The sequence below is a fragment of the Sapajus apella genome, unplaced genomic scaffold (genome assembly GCF_009761245.1).
Source record: "Sapajus apella isolate SASKATOON/1434 unplaced genomic scaffold, GSC_monkey_1.0 scaffold109, whole genome shotgun sequence".
Classification (NCBI taxonomy): Eukaryota; Metazoa; Chordata; class Mammalia; order Primates; family Cebidae; genus Sapajus; species Sapajus apella.
Genome location: NW_022437049.1, coordinates 3989922 through 4008507, shown reverse-complemented (window position 1 = coordinate 4008507; position 18586 = coordinate 3989922). Strand labels below are relative to the sequence as shown.

The window sequence follows — 18586 nt, the reverse complement described above, 5'->3', positions numbered from 1 at the left end:
TTATGTGTTCAGTTGACTTGGATGTCTCAAGTATGGCTCTCCTTAAGCCAGACCATGCAACCTGTAAATCTGCACTGTTCACAGGAGGAATGGGAATAGGCAGCCTATTTAGTGGTTACAGCAATACAAATGAGCCATGTCTCTGGAAAAAGCAAGGTTATATGGCAGTGATTTATTGTCATTATCTTTGTATGCCAGGGGCAGTAAACTATTAAAAATGAGATAGACTATATCCCACAAAAGGATCCACTCCCTGGAAAATAAAGGCAACACCATGAAGGATTCCCTTTGATAATGCACTGAAAGGCACTGGACAAACGTGGAATGAGGTCTCACGCTGGGTGTACATGGCTCATCTCTCTCATTCAGCTTGCACTGAAATTCAGTATTTTGAGTCTTTAAGATATGAATTAGCTAGAGAAAACCCACCCAGAACCATATCCTCATCATAATTTTACCCTAAAAGTAGACAAAAGTTTTAAACCTGTGAGAATCTTTAGTCTTATTCATCAAAGATGGCTACCGGTAAGAAATAGAAATATATATTAACAACCAAGCTCTCAGGAATAGCTGATCATAACATACTAGATGTTTTCTCAAAAGCATGTGACTAAATCTAGGTACAAATATAAGCACTTAACAACTAGAAGTATTTCTATACTTTATGGCTCTTAGTAGAAAGAAACCAAGACAGGTGGCTTGGCTCCAAAGAGATACTTCTTAACAAATATTTTCCACATACTTCCCCTAGATGATTAAACATGAAAACTCCTTAAAGTAGAAAAGGAAGTAATGAGGCCAGGCACGGTGGCTCAAGCCTGTAATCCCAGCACCTCGGGAGGCCGAGGCAGGTGGACCACTTGAGGTCAGGAGTTCGAGACCAGCCTGGCCAACATGGCAAAACCCCATCTCTACTAAAAATATAAAAATTAGCCAGGCGTGGTGGCGGGCACCTGTAATCTCAGCTACCCGGGAGGCTGAGGCAGGAGAATCAGTTGAACCTGGGAGGCAGAGGTTGCAGTGAGCTGAGATTGCGCTACTGCACTCCCAGTTGGGCAACACAGAGAGACTCTGTCACAAAAAAAAAAAAAAAAGAAGGAAGCAATGAATTATATCAATGTATGATTAAGGTTTTAATCAAATCATCTGGATTTTTAAAAATCTGTTATTTTAAAACTCACTCCTATTCCTCATTCATAGTAAAATGGACCTAAAGTTAGCAATTTCTAGAAACGATGTCCTTTTAAAAAACTGCCAATAAAACTTAAATCATTAAACTTTTACAGAAGAAAATTAGGTCTTTACTGAAAGAATTTGTAAGTACTCAAGAGTACAAATGAGTTGGTAGATAAGTTATTTAAAAACAAAAGTCATGCAGCTTGGATCAACATCTGTTTAAATCACAGAAAAAAGCAAACTCAGTGGTTTCCAGGATGGTCTATTTAAAAGACCTTCTGGGCAAGGCAGTAGAAGCTGTGTTCATTCCAGGTGATATGAGGAGGACTATCACACAAGTGTTTCTATAGCTAAAAGTCCTCCAAGCAAAAGTAAAAGCATCTGAAAGACAATCGTTGATTTTATTTCACACAACTCTTTAGACAATCTATTTATCATCTTGTAGACAATCAGGCCTATTTCTGCTACAGTAAAATAAAAATTCAAAAAAATAACCAACTCTATACATGATACACAATGTCCATGGGGAAGTCCTGGTAGAGTGTGAGGGAAAAAACAAAGCTGCCCAATAGAACTGGCTGTTGCCTGTCATTTAGTAGAAGGTACCTCACCACTGAGATTGGACTCAAAAGTGCAAAAGACAAAAAATCTTAAAAATCAAACCTAGAATTCAACTTTGTATGTTGAGATTCGGTTTTATTTATGCTACCAGCTAGGTAAAAAGCATACATATTGTGTCTGTGGTACAGTCAATACATCTGCAACTTTTCTACTTAAATTCTCTATACAAAGTCACTGCCAATTGATATGATCATTGATGGCAAGGGCTTAGAATAACCAAAAGATATAAAAAAGTTTGCAGTCTTGCCCCAAGATACAAAAACTGAATTTTAAACAATATCGTAACATACATGATTTAAACATTATACGAAAAAAAGTCACATCAAATCAAGTACAAAAATATCCAAACTACCTATTATGAACTGTAATGTTTCCATTATTCTGCACAGTATTTAACATAGAATTTAGCAGTTTCCAAAATACTCATTATTTAGTTTAAGCATTGCCACCTTTGCAGAACAGTGAGACATTAGGTAGAGTGACACTGCTTTTAGTGTTTTAAAAAATACAAAACCTTTCTGTGTGAATTAATGAAGGAAAAGAAATTCCTCTTCTAGGCTTTTTAGCAACCAATCTTGTGCCTAGAAATACGGAAGAATACATCTACTATTTAAGAGGGTAAAAGTATACTTCTTGATAAACAGTCATCCATTAGGAATAACAAATGTAATTTTAAATGACTTGTTTTGTCTGGTAATTTTAAGGGATTCTCAATATACACACATATTAGTGTTTTTTGCCTTGGCAAAAATAAAACTGAAGTTGCAAGACAATCTGAAATGAAATAATTTTCACTAATAAAACTTGCAAAAAATATTTTGGATGAAAGGTTACAATACATTATTATTTTACTTTTTAAAAACAGTAAAGTTACTCTTGGTAAAATTAACTCACCCACATGGCACATTATTTTTGAAGTAAGTAGGTTCAACAATAACAACTTGTACACAAAATAACATAGGTGAATTAACTTTGAGAACTTCTCTGCCTTTAAAATCAGCAATACTGGATTTATTCTGTAGAATGATACACATGTTGATGTTCTGCAGATAAAAGGCTCTAAGACGTTTTATAAAGGGCTAAATTTCTAGCACTGGAATGATTCCTTCATACATAGTGGGTGAAGAATTAATAAGAATGTGTTTCTATTAATCTTCAAGCTCTGAGCCATGCCTGAAAAGTTCTAAATAGGAAAAAAAAAAATGTTTTAATCCAGTTTCTGTCTGCTAGGAGCAAGGCAGCAAACACATTTTCAACCCTTTATGAAAAGATAAAGCAGAACAAAAGTGAAGTATATCTTCAGATTATAAACAGGATTGTATTTTATAGTCCACCATCCTGATAAGGTTAAGGGCCCCAAGACCTCAGTCTAAAGGTTGTGGGTCTGCAATCGGCATGGTGTGAAGTACTTCATCTAGGAGCTGGAGGGCACGGTGTAAGTGAATCTCAATCCAGCAAGGCGTTTCTTTGATGCTCTGTCTTGGGTAATCCGGTCCCCAGCCTTTCACGAAACTCATCCTGAGTATGCATAAACGACGAAGGTCATCAACACCGATTCCAGCAGCAGCTGACAGGCCTAACAGAAAAGATTTGGAAGACATCAGAGGGACAGGGTGATCTCTTCCCATCCTCCCTATATTCTAAATTAATAAAGTGACCAGCTTTCAATATTTCATTCTCCTCAGCATATAACTTCTCTGCTAAAGTGCCAAGAAGTAACTGTAGATCTAAACTTTAACAACAAGCTGAAAACTTTTGGTTAAGGAACTTTACATTCCACATGTGTCTTCTAGCTACAACCAATTATAAAGTAAATTACCACAATCCACCAACACCTCACCTATTTTTCTCTTTAGAAGTGGAGGTGAAGGGATAAGAAACAACTTCTTTTCAAGACATAGTGTGTGTCCACATGTTGGTTCTAAAAGCCCTACTGTATAAACAGCCTAGTTCAGAATAAGACATAATAAAGGGGCAGTTAATATTCCTAGTTCCACTAAGACCTCTTAGATGACCCAGATGAAGTCTCTCTCTCAATTTCAATGTGTAACAGAGTAATACATTATTACTCAGTGGTGGCAACTGATAAGAATATGAAATTTAATAATAGTTCCGGATACTTCAGTATAAAAGCATGTTTGTAACACTGAAACTAGCAAATTAATGGTTTAGATTCCCAAATTTTAAAAAATCAAATTCTCTCAATGAATATGCCTAATCTACCTCTAAATTGTAAACTCCTGAACATAAGTCACAATAGAGACTGCATCTAATTTTCCAGTGAGAACATACAGTCATATAGTCCATCTGCATTCATCAATATTACAATGAAACTAATGGGAGGAATTTGCATGTACTGTAGAGAAACCTGCAGGGCCACTGCAGTTTTCTTAGCCAGTGTGATTTGCTTACCACACTGAAGAGGTTAAGAACAGGGGTTGAATGAATCACTAGTTATGCCTTCAGACGTGGAAGATGGGTGCCACGTGTTTCCATCATAAAAGTCTATAGTCAGGAGTTTAACTCTGCAGTAAAAAATTCCCCATCAGTGTGAAACCTGGCACACAGTTCAATTTTACCCTAAAATTAAAAAAAAGTCTACAAGTTATCAAAATACCACTCTTACTTAGTTTTCTCTCCATGTTTAGCACACTTTAAAAAAAAAAAAACTGGAGAGGTGTCCAATTCTGAAATTGAAATATCCTTTCCTTACTAGAATAAAGCCAAGCACTTCAGTAATTACAACCCACCCCAGCTGGTGAGGCAGGAATTATAACAGGCATCAGCAAAAAAAGAGGAGATGGAATAGTATAATGTAATAATCATCCCCTTTCTCCTTTGTCCCATACTCCATTTTTGATACAAAAAGAATGCCAATAGGGTCACAGGCAAAAAGCAACTATTACAGAACAGATTTTACCAATTCAAAAATGTAATCATCCCAGTCAAAAGGACTTTAATTTCTATTATTGCTCAAAGAAACTAGTCAACTGAGTAAATCAAGATAAAAATATAAACTATTTTATCTTTCTAAAAAAAATCAAAAGCATACTTACTGATAGCTGGAGCTATTCCACCTACTGATCCCGGGCCAGGGATGTTTCCTGCCACGGCTGCTGCCTGGGCGGCTGCTGCAGCTTGTGCAGTGGCCGCCTGCTGCTGCATCTGTCGATGACACTGACGCAAATCAAAGACCTTTTAAGAAAAAAATTTCATATTATGAGCCCATAAAGAAAAATTTCATACATCAAAAACCAATGCTTGACATACTTAAAACTCAGTTTCATTTTACTTCTCACACAAAAAGAAGTAATTAAAACATGTAGATTTTTATGTACATTGTGACTGGTATAAAACTAGTTAGGAAAGGTGGCATGGAGCTCACCAAGATCATGTTAACATCACGATGGCTTTGGCTGCCACACGCCTCTGTATCTTTTAGTTTGATGTGGGTCAGCTGTTATTGTCCTTGTGAAAATCTGTGTAAAATGAACAATTAAGAAGTCCCCTTCCCCCTTTCATAACCAAATTGCCAAGTTTTCCTTAGGCTGGAGTTGATAGCTTTGGTCACCTGGCCAACTTTCTGTGTTATAATTCTTGCTTATTTGGAATTTAACAAAATGACATTGTTGCTACATGAGAGACATCAATATTTTTCAGAGATGCATACTTCAGCAAATAGAAGTAAAATAATATCCAGGACTTGTTTTAAAATCTTAAGAAAACAAACAAAAAAAAATAGACTAGATCAAGCAAATTTAAAATCATAACTACTTAATCTGTGTAATAGGTACATGGGATTTCATTACTTTCTCTCTACATTTCTTTATGTTTGAAAATGTTCATAATTTTTAAAGAAAAAAAAAAGCCTAGTTTTAAATCCCAACAGTAATATCTGCTAATTATATGGGTTGAGTTTCTTTTATCTATAAAACGGGAATGCTAAGTGTACATACTTTCATGAGGTTGCTGCAAACTTGGTATAGTATAGAGTTACTTATTTTGTTTTTGGCCTACCCTGTAGTCATTTACCTTTCAGGATGAGTTAGAGAGTTAATAAATAATTTCAGTTTTATCAACCAAGTGGAAAACTGGCATAGTAAGGAAGGGGTAGCCATATCTACCCTTATGCTCATGAAAGTACTGGAAGGTTCTTTTAATAAGCAACAAATTACAGATAATAAATCACATAACCTTTTTTTTTCTGGGGGAAAAATCTTCCTAAAATATTTGCTTATTTGCATTTTTAAAAAGCACTGGAAGATTACACAAAAATAATTTGTAAGAAAGGAAGACAAAGACAGGGTAGAAGCAAGGCTGCTCAATTTTAAAACAGGCTGCTGTTTTAAAGTCACTTTAATTTCTGAACCATGTGGCTATATTCCTACTCTAAAGGGACATGGACATTTTTTAAAGTCCTATTATGTACATAAAGGATCCAATATGAGCAAGCATAATTATTCTTGAAAATAAGCTAAGTCGGAGAATACAGAATTAGTTGATGATAAACAATAGTTTTAAAACTTAAACCATATATTTTCAGATGCTTGAAAAAATTCTGATCATCTTCAACCATGGTATTTACATGAACCACAAAAACATACAATAATATATTCTCTCCAAACAGCAAATCACACTCCTACTTATTCCTATTTCTCTACTCAGTGTCCATATCCTCAAAAAACCTTTCCCAATTAGCACCAGTGAAGGACAACACTTAGAGATATGAATTTGTCAAATATACATGTATGTATTTCCTGGACTAACTATTAGGTCCTAAAATACTTTAGTAAAGAAAGCATGACAGGGGCATGGTGACAGATGCCTGTAATCCCAGCACTCTGGGAGGCCCAGGTGGGAGGATCACTTGAGTCCAGGAGTTCAAGACCAGTTACAACCCCACCTCCACAAAAAAATTTTAAATTTAAATGAAAGAAAGCATGACAAAGTCAGGATCTAGAAATCAAAAAGCCTACAATACCCAAAACTGAAACCACTACTTTCTCAAATTTCTCAATAGTCCATTTATTTCAAAACTTCTGGGCTATGACATTTGGAAGGCATTACCCAGCACAGAACAAAGCAAAGACTCAAAACATTTGAAATGGTGAATAGCTCTACAACCTAAGGAAGGAAATTAATGAACTTCATTTTTTTAGAGCAGTTTTAGGTTCACAGCACAGTTAAGCAGAAAGTACAGAGTCCCTGTCCCCACACACAACCTTCCCCCACTATCAACATCCTCACTTGTTACAATCAATGAATTTACAGTGACATATAATTATCACCCAAAATCCAGTTTACATAAAGGTTCACTCTCGGTGTTATACATGCTATGGCTTTGTACACATTTATGATGCTGAACATCTTTTCATATGCTTGTCTGCCATCTGTATATCTTCTGTGAAGTGTCTGTTTACATCTTTTGCCCATTTATTTATTGTTTTTTGTTAAGATGGGGTCTTGCTTTGTTGCCCAAGCTGGTCTTGAACACCTGGGCTGACGGGTCCTCCCAGATCAGCCTACCAACTAGGTGGGACTACAGGCACATGCCACCATGCCTGGCTTTTTTTTTTTTTTGGAAAGATGAGGTCTTGTTCTGTTGCCCAGGCTGGTCTTGAACTCCTGGGCTCAAGCAATGCTCTGGCCTTGACCTCCCAGAGTGCTGGGATTATAGGAGTTAATCACTATGCCCAGTCTATTTTGCCCATTTTTAAACTGTGCTGTTTATTTTATTGTTGAGTTTTAGGAGTTATTTGTAATTTTGGATAACAATCCTTTATTAGATGTGTCTTGCAAATATTTTCACCCAGTCTGTGGTTTGTCTTCTCGTTCTCTAAGCCTGTCTTTCACAGAGTCGAAATGTCTCATTTCAATGAAGTCTGGCCTATCAGGTCTTTCCTTCATGGATCATGTCTTTGATGTTGTATCTTAAAAGTTCTCACTTTTTCTCTTATATTATCTTCTAGAAGTTTTATGGTTTTATGTTTTACATTTAGGTCTCTACAACCATTTTTTTTTAACCATCACTAACCAAGTATGGTATGTACATATCTTCTTATCTAGAAGTAGGGAATAAAACTTAATTATAATCTCCAAGATTCAAGCATGCCTTTAACATTAACACTTCCCCACCCCATGAGTCATTTAAAAAAAAAAACCCAAGTAATACATCACACATAGGCTCTTTCCAATGTGTTGTAAATATCTGCAATTAGGATTATTTCAGCCGTAATCTATGCTAACGTCGGCAGCACATATTACAGGTTATCCACATGGATTAAACTTTATGACCTGCATCTGCAGACACAGCAAAAATAATTCATTAGGCACGCACCTCAGCAAACCTCCCTTCCACAGATTATTTATGTAATTACAGTGCTCAAACCAGAAGACTTAAAATTATTCAGTTAGGCTCACTACTAACTAAAACCTGTGTTGCCTCCTGACTTCACACTGTAACTAATCCACTGATAACTGATACCATAATAGATTCCATTTGTTATACTGGACGATAAAATTAAAGTTATTATTGAAATGCTACTTTCTTTCATAATCTGACTAAACTGTTAACAACCCAAATGCCCATTGATGATAGACCGGACAGGGAAAATGTGGCACATATACACCATGGAATATTATGCAGCCATCAAAAACGATGAGTTTGTGTCCTTTGTAGGGACGTGGATGAAGCTGGAAACCATCATTCTCAGCAAACTGACAGAAGAGCAGAAGATCAAACACCGCATGTTCTCACTCATAGGCGGGTGTTGAACAATGAGAACGAATGGACACAGGGAGGGGAGCACTACACACTGGGGTCAGTTGGGGGGGAATAGGAGAGGGATGGTGGGGGGTGGGGAACTGGGGAGAGATAGCAAGGGGAGAGATGCCAGAGGTAGGTGATGGGGAGGAGGGCAGCAAATCACACTGCCACGTGTGTACCTATGCAACAATCTTGCATGTTCTTCACATGTACCCCAAAACCTAAAATGCAATAAAATAAATAAATGTGGGGAAAAAAAAACAAAGGCAATTCAAAGTAATCAAAGGCTTTAAATAGTCTTTTTGGCTCAGCTCCAAAAAATATTTCTGACCACCACTCCTGAGCTAATTTCTGCTTTAATTTATTTAACCATGTTTTCTGTGGTCACTCTATAAATTTATTACAAATCCATTACTTAACAAAGATGAGTATCTCATAAAGATCACTGTCAACATCCAGGAGTCAAATTTTGCCATTTTCCTTTGACAAGGCTTTAACTGCAATACTATATAATCTTAAATTAACAGCAGAAACAGTAATCCAGAATGAGAAATGCACCTAAACGTAATTAAGATTGTAATAAGGACATGCTAAGTTACCTGATTCAGGGAATCACAATATGTGGTAATTGGGAATAAATTAAATGAGGTTCATAATGTTCTCTGACCTAGCCCACCGGTAATTTAGAAGCATCTGCTGCCCCTTCCTCTAACATAAATGTGTTCAAAAACAAACCCAACTCATTATTACTGGAGAAAGCTTGCAAATCAAAACTACTATAAGGTTACACTTCACATATGCTACAATGGCTAAAATTAAAAAGACAGATAACAAGTAATGAGAATGTGCAGAAACTGGAACCCTTATACCTGCTAGTGAGAATGTAAAGTGGTACAGCCATTTTACATACAGTCTAGCAGTTTCTCAAAAAGTTATACATAGAGTTACCTTATAATCCAGCAATTCCACTTGGGTATGTATCCAGAAGAAACAAAAACACACAAATACTTATACACAAATGTTCATAGCAGTATCCTTCATCATATAGCCAAAAAGTCGAAATTATGTCCATCAATGAATAAATTCATGAACAAAATGTATGTGGAGTACTATGAAGCCATAAAAAGGAGTGAAGTATTGGTATGTTCTACATGGATGAAGCTTGAAACATTATGCTTAGTGAAAAGAAGTCATGAAAGACTACATTATATAATTCTAATCTATATAAAATGCCCTGAAAAAGCAAATCTATAGAAACAGAGAGTAGAATAGTGGTTGTCTAGAGCTACTGGGAATGGAGATTTAGGGGTGATAGTTAAAAGGGTATGGAGTTTCTGCAGTCATAAAAATGCTCCAAAATGGAGAGTAGTAATGACTGTACCATGTTGTGAGTATACTAAAAATCATCGAAATGTACACTTTAAATGGGTGACTTGTATGTCATATGAATTCTCTCTCAAAATCTCAATAAAGCTATTAAAAAACGCCCAACGCTAAACAACACAAAACAAAACAGATTTTACTTGGGAAAGCAAAAGAACAAGACCACTTAAAGAGAATTCAAACATTTGCTTCATGTGAAGCTTGTAAAATGTCATTTTATTACATCAGGTTTTCATAAGTGTAAGATGATTACTATGTCATGAGAGAAGCAGGAAAAAAAGCCAACAACTTGGAAAAAAAACTACAATTTGGTCCTAGGTTCTTGGCTTATAAAATGAAATTATGGCTCTCCAAGTCTGTTTTCCTCATTTTAATTAAAAAGGGAAAAGCGTGTGTGTGCGCGCGCATGTGTGTACTCAAAGTGTGGGCACTCCTTCCAGGGGTGCATGTTATCTTCATAAAATTTAATCCAGTAATATCATCTCCTGTGATAATCTGATAACCTACAAATCTCTTAGTCACTGCTACCCAAAAAATGAATGAAGAAAATGCCAATGGTTAATTTCAAGGTATACAGTAGTCCTCCCTTATCCTTGGCAGATATGTTCCAAGACTTCCAGTGGATGCATGAAACTTTAGATAGTACTGAACCCTGCATATACTGTTTTTTCCTATACATACCTACCTAATAATAAAGTTTAACTTACAAATTAGGCATAGTAAGAGATTAAGAACAATAGCTGATAATAAAACAGAACAATTTTGACAATATCCCAGCACTTTGGGACCATTATTAACTAAAGGATACTGGAAGACAAGCACTGTGAGACCATGACAGTCAATCTGATAAGTCAAGTTGCTACTTAAGGTTGACCTTAATGGTGGGTAGTGGAGACAGCATGGATATGCTGGACAAAAGGTTTTAACATCCCAAGCAGAATGGAGTGAGATTTCATCAAGCTTCTCAGAACAGTGCACATTTTAAAATTTATGAAGTGTTTGTTTCCGGAATTTTTCATTTAATATTTTTGGACTGTGGTTGACCATGGATACCTGAAGCCACAGAAAGTGAAACTGTGGATAGGGGTTGCACTTGTAACTGTCTCTTTCTGACTAGGAAGACTCTTCTGAAGAACAGTCATATACTTGGTAAATAGAAATAATCCTTTTAAAATCTTAAGACAGTTAATGTAACAAAATGAGATATTGTTTTCTAACTCCAAATATCTTGTCCAACAAGATATTTATCTACTGTTCATAGCAAAAGAAAGAGATCACTATTAAGATCTGTCCAAGACAGTGGTTTATCAAGTGATGGCTTGTCTCATACACCTTGGGGGCTTTTCAAAGACCATCTGTACCAAAATGTAAATAAGTTACAACGTATTTATTTGACAATCCAAATTACATTTGCAAGACTCCATATTATTTAAGCTCAATTGTTTAAAATACTGCTCCATATCTGAACAGGTTCATAAGTACTATCTGGCACATAGTATATATTCAATACTGTAGTTCTCTATCCAGTCACTTTAAATTGCGTAACATGTAAGCGACTTCTCAATCACAAGATGGGTAAGTGGGTATACATAATCATCTTCTCTCTCTGCTCCAAGCAAATACCAGTAACAGAAAAACTATTTAAAATAGTCATCCTCTCCAAACTGATCATGAAATTCATATGGAAACAATCCATATGTCCAAACTGATGATAAATAAAATCTACAGTGGAAAGCAGAGACTAAAGATAGAAGGTACTAGGAGTACCAAGACCATGTACAAAGGGCAGGGGACAGGAATTTGACTTCTTGGAATAATATGGAGACAGACAACAGCCGAACTCTCTGGGAGCTACAACTGGGCACCTGCCCATAAATCAAATGCTGGTAAAATACAGTCAATTCAGAAAGAAGTACACCTAGGAATAAAATATCTGCCCATGGCAGGAATATGTTTCAGAGAAATCTATGCAATCAGGAATTAGGCCCTGAGCATACCTGCAGAACAGAACTCAATTTCCTCAGGAACAGAGTCCCCTACTTCCTAAATTTGTAAGATCTGGTTCTCAGATGTGAATCCCAGATGCCAGGGTAAGGCAAAATTGCCCCACAGGGTGAAGCAATGACAGGATGAAAAAATACAAAATAAAATGAATGAATTTTCTCAAAACAAACTTAGCCAACAAATACAAAATGGACTACAAAACATAAGGAAATCCAAAGCCATTAAAAAATAACAACAACAGACCAGGTACAGTGGCTCACACCTGTAATCCCAGTACTTTGGGAGGCTGAGTTGGGCAGATCACTTGAGGTCGGGTGTATGAGACCTGCCTGGCCAACATGGTGAAACCTGTCTCTACTAAAAATACAAAAATTAGCCAGGCATGGTGGTGTGCACCTATAATCCCAGCTACTGGAGAGAACTACAGGCTGAGGCATGAGAATCACTTGAACCCTGGAGGCAGAGGTTGCAGTGAGCTGAGATGATACCACTGCACTCCAGCCTGGGTGACGGAGCGAAACTTTGTCTCAAAAATAATAATAATAACAAAGCACAAATACCCAATACAAAAGTTCCTTGTGGAAAAAATTGCAAAATACAAAAAATTTCCATCTCACAGAGACAATTCCATTATACATACCACTCTAGACTTACCAGTACATATAAACAAATACAAATATCATGACATCATTTAACAAAAATGGGATCTTGGTCTATGTTTTATTTATGTATGTATGTATTTATAAGACAGGGTCTCACTCTATCACCTAGTCTGGACCACAGTGGCAGGATCACAGCTCTCTGCAGCCTTGAATTCCTGGGTTCAAGCAATCCTCCCATTTCAGCCTCCCAAGTAGCTAAAACTACAGGCATGTACCACCACACCCAGCTAATTTTTATTTTTTTCATAGATGGGGAGGTATCACTTTGTGGTTCAGGTTGGTCTTGAACTCCTGGCCTCAAGTGAACCTCCAACCTCGGCCTCCCAAAGTGCTAAGATTACAGGCATGAGCCACTGAATCTGGCCTTATGTATTGTTTAATAACTAACTTTTCTACACCATGAATATCCTATCAATAAATATTTTGTTGTTCTATTCTATTGTTCTGAAAGACCAAAACTATAACTGATGCTCTATTGTTGAAAATTTTAACAGAGAATTGACGCTAATTTTATTAAGTGTAATAAATAGCACTGTGATTATGTTTTTCAGAAGTCTGTATAGATTTGTGAGTCACACGAGAGTATTTTATGAGCGAGTCACACAGGAATATTTTATGAGTTACTGACATGTTTGGAATTGGCTTTAAATGACGCCAGGAAAAAAAAAAGGAGGGGGTGAAAACAAATTAAAGATCGGTAAAATGCTGATAATTGTTGAAGCTGGATGATAGGTGCATGTGGTTTATTATTTTCTCTATACTTGGTATGTTTGAAAGTGTCATATAAAAAATTCCAATATTCTTTAACTGAAGTATAACTGGAAACGAGAAACTGAGTTTGCTATTGTAAGGCAATCAGGCAATTCCATTTTTATAGATGTTATGGAGCTATATTATTTTTATCCTAAGCAACTTCCTGGGAACAAGTTATGAGATACAGTTAATTCCACCAGTTTACAATCACTGACAATGAAAATATTGAAGATGACCCAAATTTTAAAATATATTTAGGCTATCTAATTAAAATTATCTTTCTCTTTCAAAAACAGGTTATATGCTGGGCACGGTGGCTCACGTCTGTAATCCTGGCACTTTGGGAGACCGAGGCGGGTGGATCACAAGGTCAGGATTTCAAGACCAACCTGACCAATATGCTAAAACCCCGTCCCTACCAAAAATACAAAACTTAGCCGGGCATGGTGGCACGAGCCTGTAGTCCCAGCTACTCGGGAGGTGAGGCAGGAGAATTGTGTGAGCCCAGGAGGCAGAGGTTGCAGTGAGCCAAGATTGTACCACTACTCCAGCCTGGGTGACAGAGCAAGGCTCCATCTCAAAAAAAACAAAGGTTATATTATAAAGTAAAATTCAAATAGGTTGAATATATAATAACTAGTGAAAATGTTTCAGGCTTATCCGGTTTTTAATTTGAAAAGCTATTAATTTTAGAATTCCCTTCCATAAAATCCTAACGATTGGCTAAGGTGAAAATCCAGAGTCTAAGTCTTACAAATTTCAAGTCAAAGGAAGATAAGTTTGGAGGTTTCACTCTGTATTTTCAAGAGCCTCTGTATTACTCTAAAATGTGTAACAGACCAGACGCAGGGGCTAACACCTATAATCCCAGCACTTTGGGAGACTGAGTTGGGTGGATCACTTGAGGTCAGGAGTTCGAGATCAGCCTGGCCAATATGGTGAAACCCTGTCTCTACCAAAAATACAAAAATTAGCCAGGCATGGTGGCGTATGCCTATAATCCCAGCTACTCAGGAGGCTGAAGCACAAAAATTGCTTGAACCCAGGAGGCAGAGGTTGGCAGTGAGCCGAGATCACACCACTGCACTCTAGCCTGGATGACAAGAGCAAGACTGTTTCAAAAATAAATAAATAAATAAATAAATAATAAAACATGTAACAATTTGCAACCACAAAACCAGATTATTGATAATGTTGACATACGCCCTCAGAAAATATGCTTTATAACTTAAACACAATTTCTTATTATTTAATACATAAAATATTTTTCTATTCCTTCCACCCGGATTTCAATTCTTTTCACAACAAATAAAGCTTTAACTCTAAAATATTCAAATAAAATTGTAACTAACCTTTATATATGCACTTGGGTAGATCTTATGAACAGCATCTCCAGGTGCACGCCCGGCTTCTCTGTCTAAGTAGTAACTCTGTACAAAGACCGCATGGTCGCTAAGGCACCTGACCCAAACATCACCTTCACCTTTACATTCCAACTGCACGCCTTTGCCTATGTGCAACCTTAGGAAGAAAAAGGAAATTATATCTTGATAAGTATTTTAAATTAAATTTTAGTTCAGACTATATAGCACGCTTAATACTGAAAAATTAAAAAGAATAAAGGACGTCATATAAAACCAAAAGAGAGCTATTAACACTTTGGTATATTTCCTTTTTTCTTTTCCTGTTCATATCTAATAATGATGCATATAAATACAGTGCTTACTATGTGTCAGGAGCATGCAGTATGAATTCTCGTTAAACCCTTACAACTCAATAAGTACTATTATTCTCATTTTTTTAGATAAGGAAACTAAGGCATACTGTCTAAATTGATAGTCACTAGCCACATGTGACTATTTAAATTAAATTAAAACTAATTCGAAATCTGATTAGTCAAATATGTCAGCTATAATTTAAGTACTCAATAGCTACATGTAGCTAGTGGCTACTGAACTGGGCAGTGCAAATATAAATCATTTCCTTCACCACAGAAAATTCTTTTAGCCAGAACTGGCTTAGAGATTAATTTGCCAAAGTCACATGGCAAGTGAAAGAGACAAGATTATGTGCTTAGGCACACATATCCTTAAAAAGCTGAGGTCACACAGTAGCTAAAATGGTATTTTCGTAAGCATTTCCATTTCAGTAAACTTTTTTTTTTTTTTTTTTTTTTTTGAAATTGAGTCTTGCTCTATCATCCAGGTTGGGATGCAGTGGCACAATCTCAGCTCACTGAAATATCCGCCTCCCGGGTTCACGCAATTCTCCTGTCTCAGCCTGCTGAATAGCTGGGATTACAGGTGTGCACTAACACATCTGGCTAATTTTTGTATTTTTAGTAGAGATGGGGTTTCACCATGTTGGCCAGGCTGGTCTTGAACTCCTGACCTCAAGTGATCTGCTCGACTCGGCCTCCCAAAGTGCTGGGATTATAGGCGTGAGCCACTGCGCCTGGTCTCATCATACAAAGTTATAAACATTTTAATGACTATATAAAAAATGAAAAATTTGTCTTAACCATTTCCCTTTTATTACCAATGTTTAACATTATAAGTTAAACTCTGAGAAACATGTTCTCATTTAATATTACTTCCTTTCAGTAATTTGTAGAAACGTATGATCATAGAAAATTTTCAAATTGAATTCCAAAAGGTATATTTACTATTCAAAACACAGAAACCTAACATAAAAAAGGCCATCTTTTATCATTGTATGTTAAACAACACAAACCTCTACAATTAAGATGGCGTGCTTACAACTTCTGAATTTTCAACATGACCTTTATTCCTTTATTTATATTTAAGAACACATATTATGTAGGAAAACCTAACTTTGAACAAAAGACAATGTACTATGCTCAATTTTGAAAGTAACTATCTAACTATACAATCAATACCTTGCTCTCTCAATGGCTTCTGTCCTGTGGACATTGGAGAGTTGACCCAAACAAAAGCGATCTCCTCCAGAAGGGTCCACGTATCCATCAACAGTAACAATAGGGCAGCTTGAAGGAACCTTAAATGTCTCTCCTACCTGAACATCCATTTCAAAGTAAGCAATGGAACACCAATACTCAGGAGCTATAGGAAATAAATGGGAAAGAACATTCTCCCATGAGAGAAAGATATAGCGCTTTCACTTGCACTCCACAAGTCAAAGCTTTTCCTAAAAGAAAGGGTGAAGGGAGGAGAGAGGGAAATGTAATACACCCAAAACAAGTGGATTAAAATAATGTAATGCATTAAAAAGTAGGAATTTCCAAGTCTTCTATTTTCTAACTCAGTACCTAGCACTGCTCTTAAATGGTTGCTAAGGCACCTGACCCAAATATCACCTTCACAATTTTGTTGTTTTTTGAAATTTCTAATTACCACTTATCCTCAAGTTCTAAAAAGTTGTTTTTTAAAATCTGGAATTTGATTCTTACCTCAAAGGACCCAGTCAACTGAGAATTTAAAGAATATAAATCATCAGAAACTAAGTTATTTTACCATGATGTTTCATTTGACTACACATATTCTCTATGTAGTCTCAACTTTTATTTATTTATTTTTTTGAGAGGGAGTTTCGCTCGTTACCCAGGCTGGAGTGCAATGGCGTGATCTTGGCTCACTGCAATCTCCACCTCCTGGGTTCAAGCAATTCTCCTGCCTCAGCCTCCCGAGTAGCTGGGACTCAGGTGCGCACCACCATGCCCAGCGAATTTTTGTATTTTTAGCAGAGATGGGGTTTCACCTTGTTGATAAGGATGGTCTCAATCTCTTAACCTCGTGACCCTCCTGCCTCGGCCTCCCAAAGTGCTGGCGTGAGCCACTGCGCCCGGCCTCAACTTTTATTTTTTAAAAACACATTGACCCTAAGATGTATTCCAGGGAACTGTCCTTGAATAACATCAATTCATGACATATTTTTATAGATTCCCTAATTGAGAGAAAGTGCACAAGCAGGTCAGCTATCCCATCCCTAAGGTTAATTATACTCTAATTACACAGTTGTTGTACGCACAGATTCTCAACTGTCTCTTGGGTAGAAGGTCATTTGTCCCATGTATGCCATAGCAAAAGATAGTTTTAGTTAAGTCAGGTCGTGTTAATTACCATAGTTTTAAGTGTGATGATGTATTTAGTGTATTTGAACAACAATATATAATTTTAAATAATCAAATTTAAAAAGAGGTGCTACTTTGGCTTGCAGAGACAATTGATCAAGCATTTCTAATTTTTATTTGAATACAACAATTATTACATCAAGCCCAAATACATAAAAATTATTTGGCCTTCCATTTTTAACCCATTTAACAGATATCTATAGAGCATCTAGGGACCTTTCTGGGCACTACACACACAGTAAACAAAACAGCTACAGTGCCTGTTCTCACAGAGGTACAGGGCAGACAAGTAAACAAATAACTCAGATAATGATGAACACTTATTTGGAGAAAGTAAGATAGAGCATGAAACAGCAGATGATTGGGAAGAACACTTCAGAGTGGATGGTAGGGACGTCCTATCTGAAAAGATGAGATCTGAAAACCTTCTGTCTATGTGAAGACTGTGAAGAGATTTCAGAGAGTAAACAAAAGCAAAGGTCCTAGGGTGGAAATGGGTTTGACATATTTAAAACATTTATCTGTATCTCAATATGCTATTTATGAACTTTAAACTAGAATTTGAAGCAATAAAACTTCCAACAATCTTACTTTCAACAAAGTTACTTAGAATGACAAGATCTTAAGGGAAAAAAACCTAAAAGAAGAATGAATGATGCTTAACGTTTTTAAAAAAAGAAAACAGGCTGGGCACAGTGGCTCACGCCTGTAATCCCAACATTTTGGGAGGCCAAGGTGGGTGGATCATCTGGGGTCAGGAGTTTTCAAGACCAGTCTGACCAACATAGAGAAACCCCATCTCCACTAAAAATACAAAATTTGCTGGGCATGGTGGCAGGTTCCTGTAATCCCAGCTACTCTGGAAGCTGAGGAAGGAGAATCGCTTGAACCCAGGAGGCAGAGGTTGCAGTGAGCCAAGATCGTGCCACTGCACTCCAGCCTGGACAATAAGAGTGAAACTCCATCTAAACAAAAAAAGAAAAGAAAAGAGAAAAGAGAAGAGAAGAGAAGGAGGAAGAGGAAGAGGAAGAGGAAGAAGAAAGGGAAGGGAAGGGAAAGGGAAAAGGAGAAAGGAAAGGGAAAGGGAAAAGGAGAAAGGAAAGGGAAAGG

General features: G+C 36.7%; 1 protein-coding gene across 3 annotated transcripts in view; it reads right to left on the bottom strand.

The window, feature by feature from the left end:
* Positions 1-1845: 1845 nt before the first annotated feature.
* The window catches only part of SMAD4 (SMAD family member 4), a 50070-nt gene continuing 33329 nt past the window's right edge, over positions 1846-18586 (bottom strand). For 2 of the 3 annotated variants that reach the window (XM_032259506.1, XM_032259507.1), the window contains 4 exons: positions 16265-16448; positions 14718-14886; positions 4854-4992; positions 1846-3373 (listed from right to left, as the gene is read on the bottom strand). In XM_032259506.1, the coding sequence (XP_032115397.1) occupies positions 3162-3373; positions 4854-4992; positions 14718-14886; positions 16265-16448 (704 nt within the window). In that variant the 3' untranslated portion in view covers positions 1846-3161. Of the gene's footprint in view, positions 3374-4209; positions 4323-4853; positions 4993-14717; positions 14887-16264; positions 16449-18586 lie in introns of all 3 variants that reach the window. The other variant, XR_004263089.1, reaches the window with a different exon arrangement.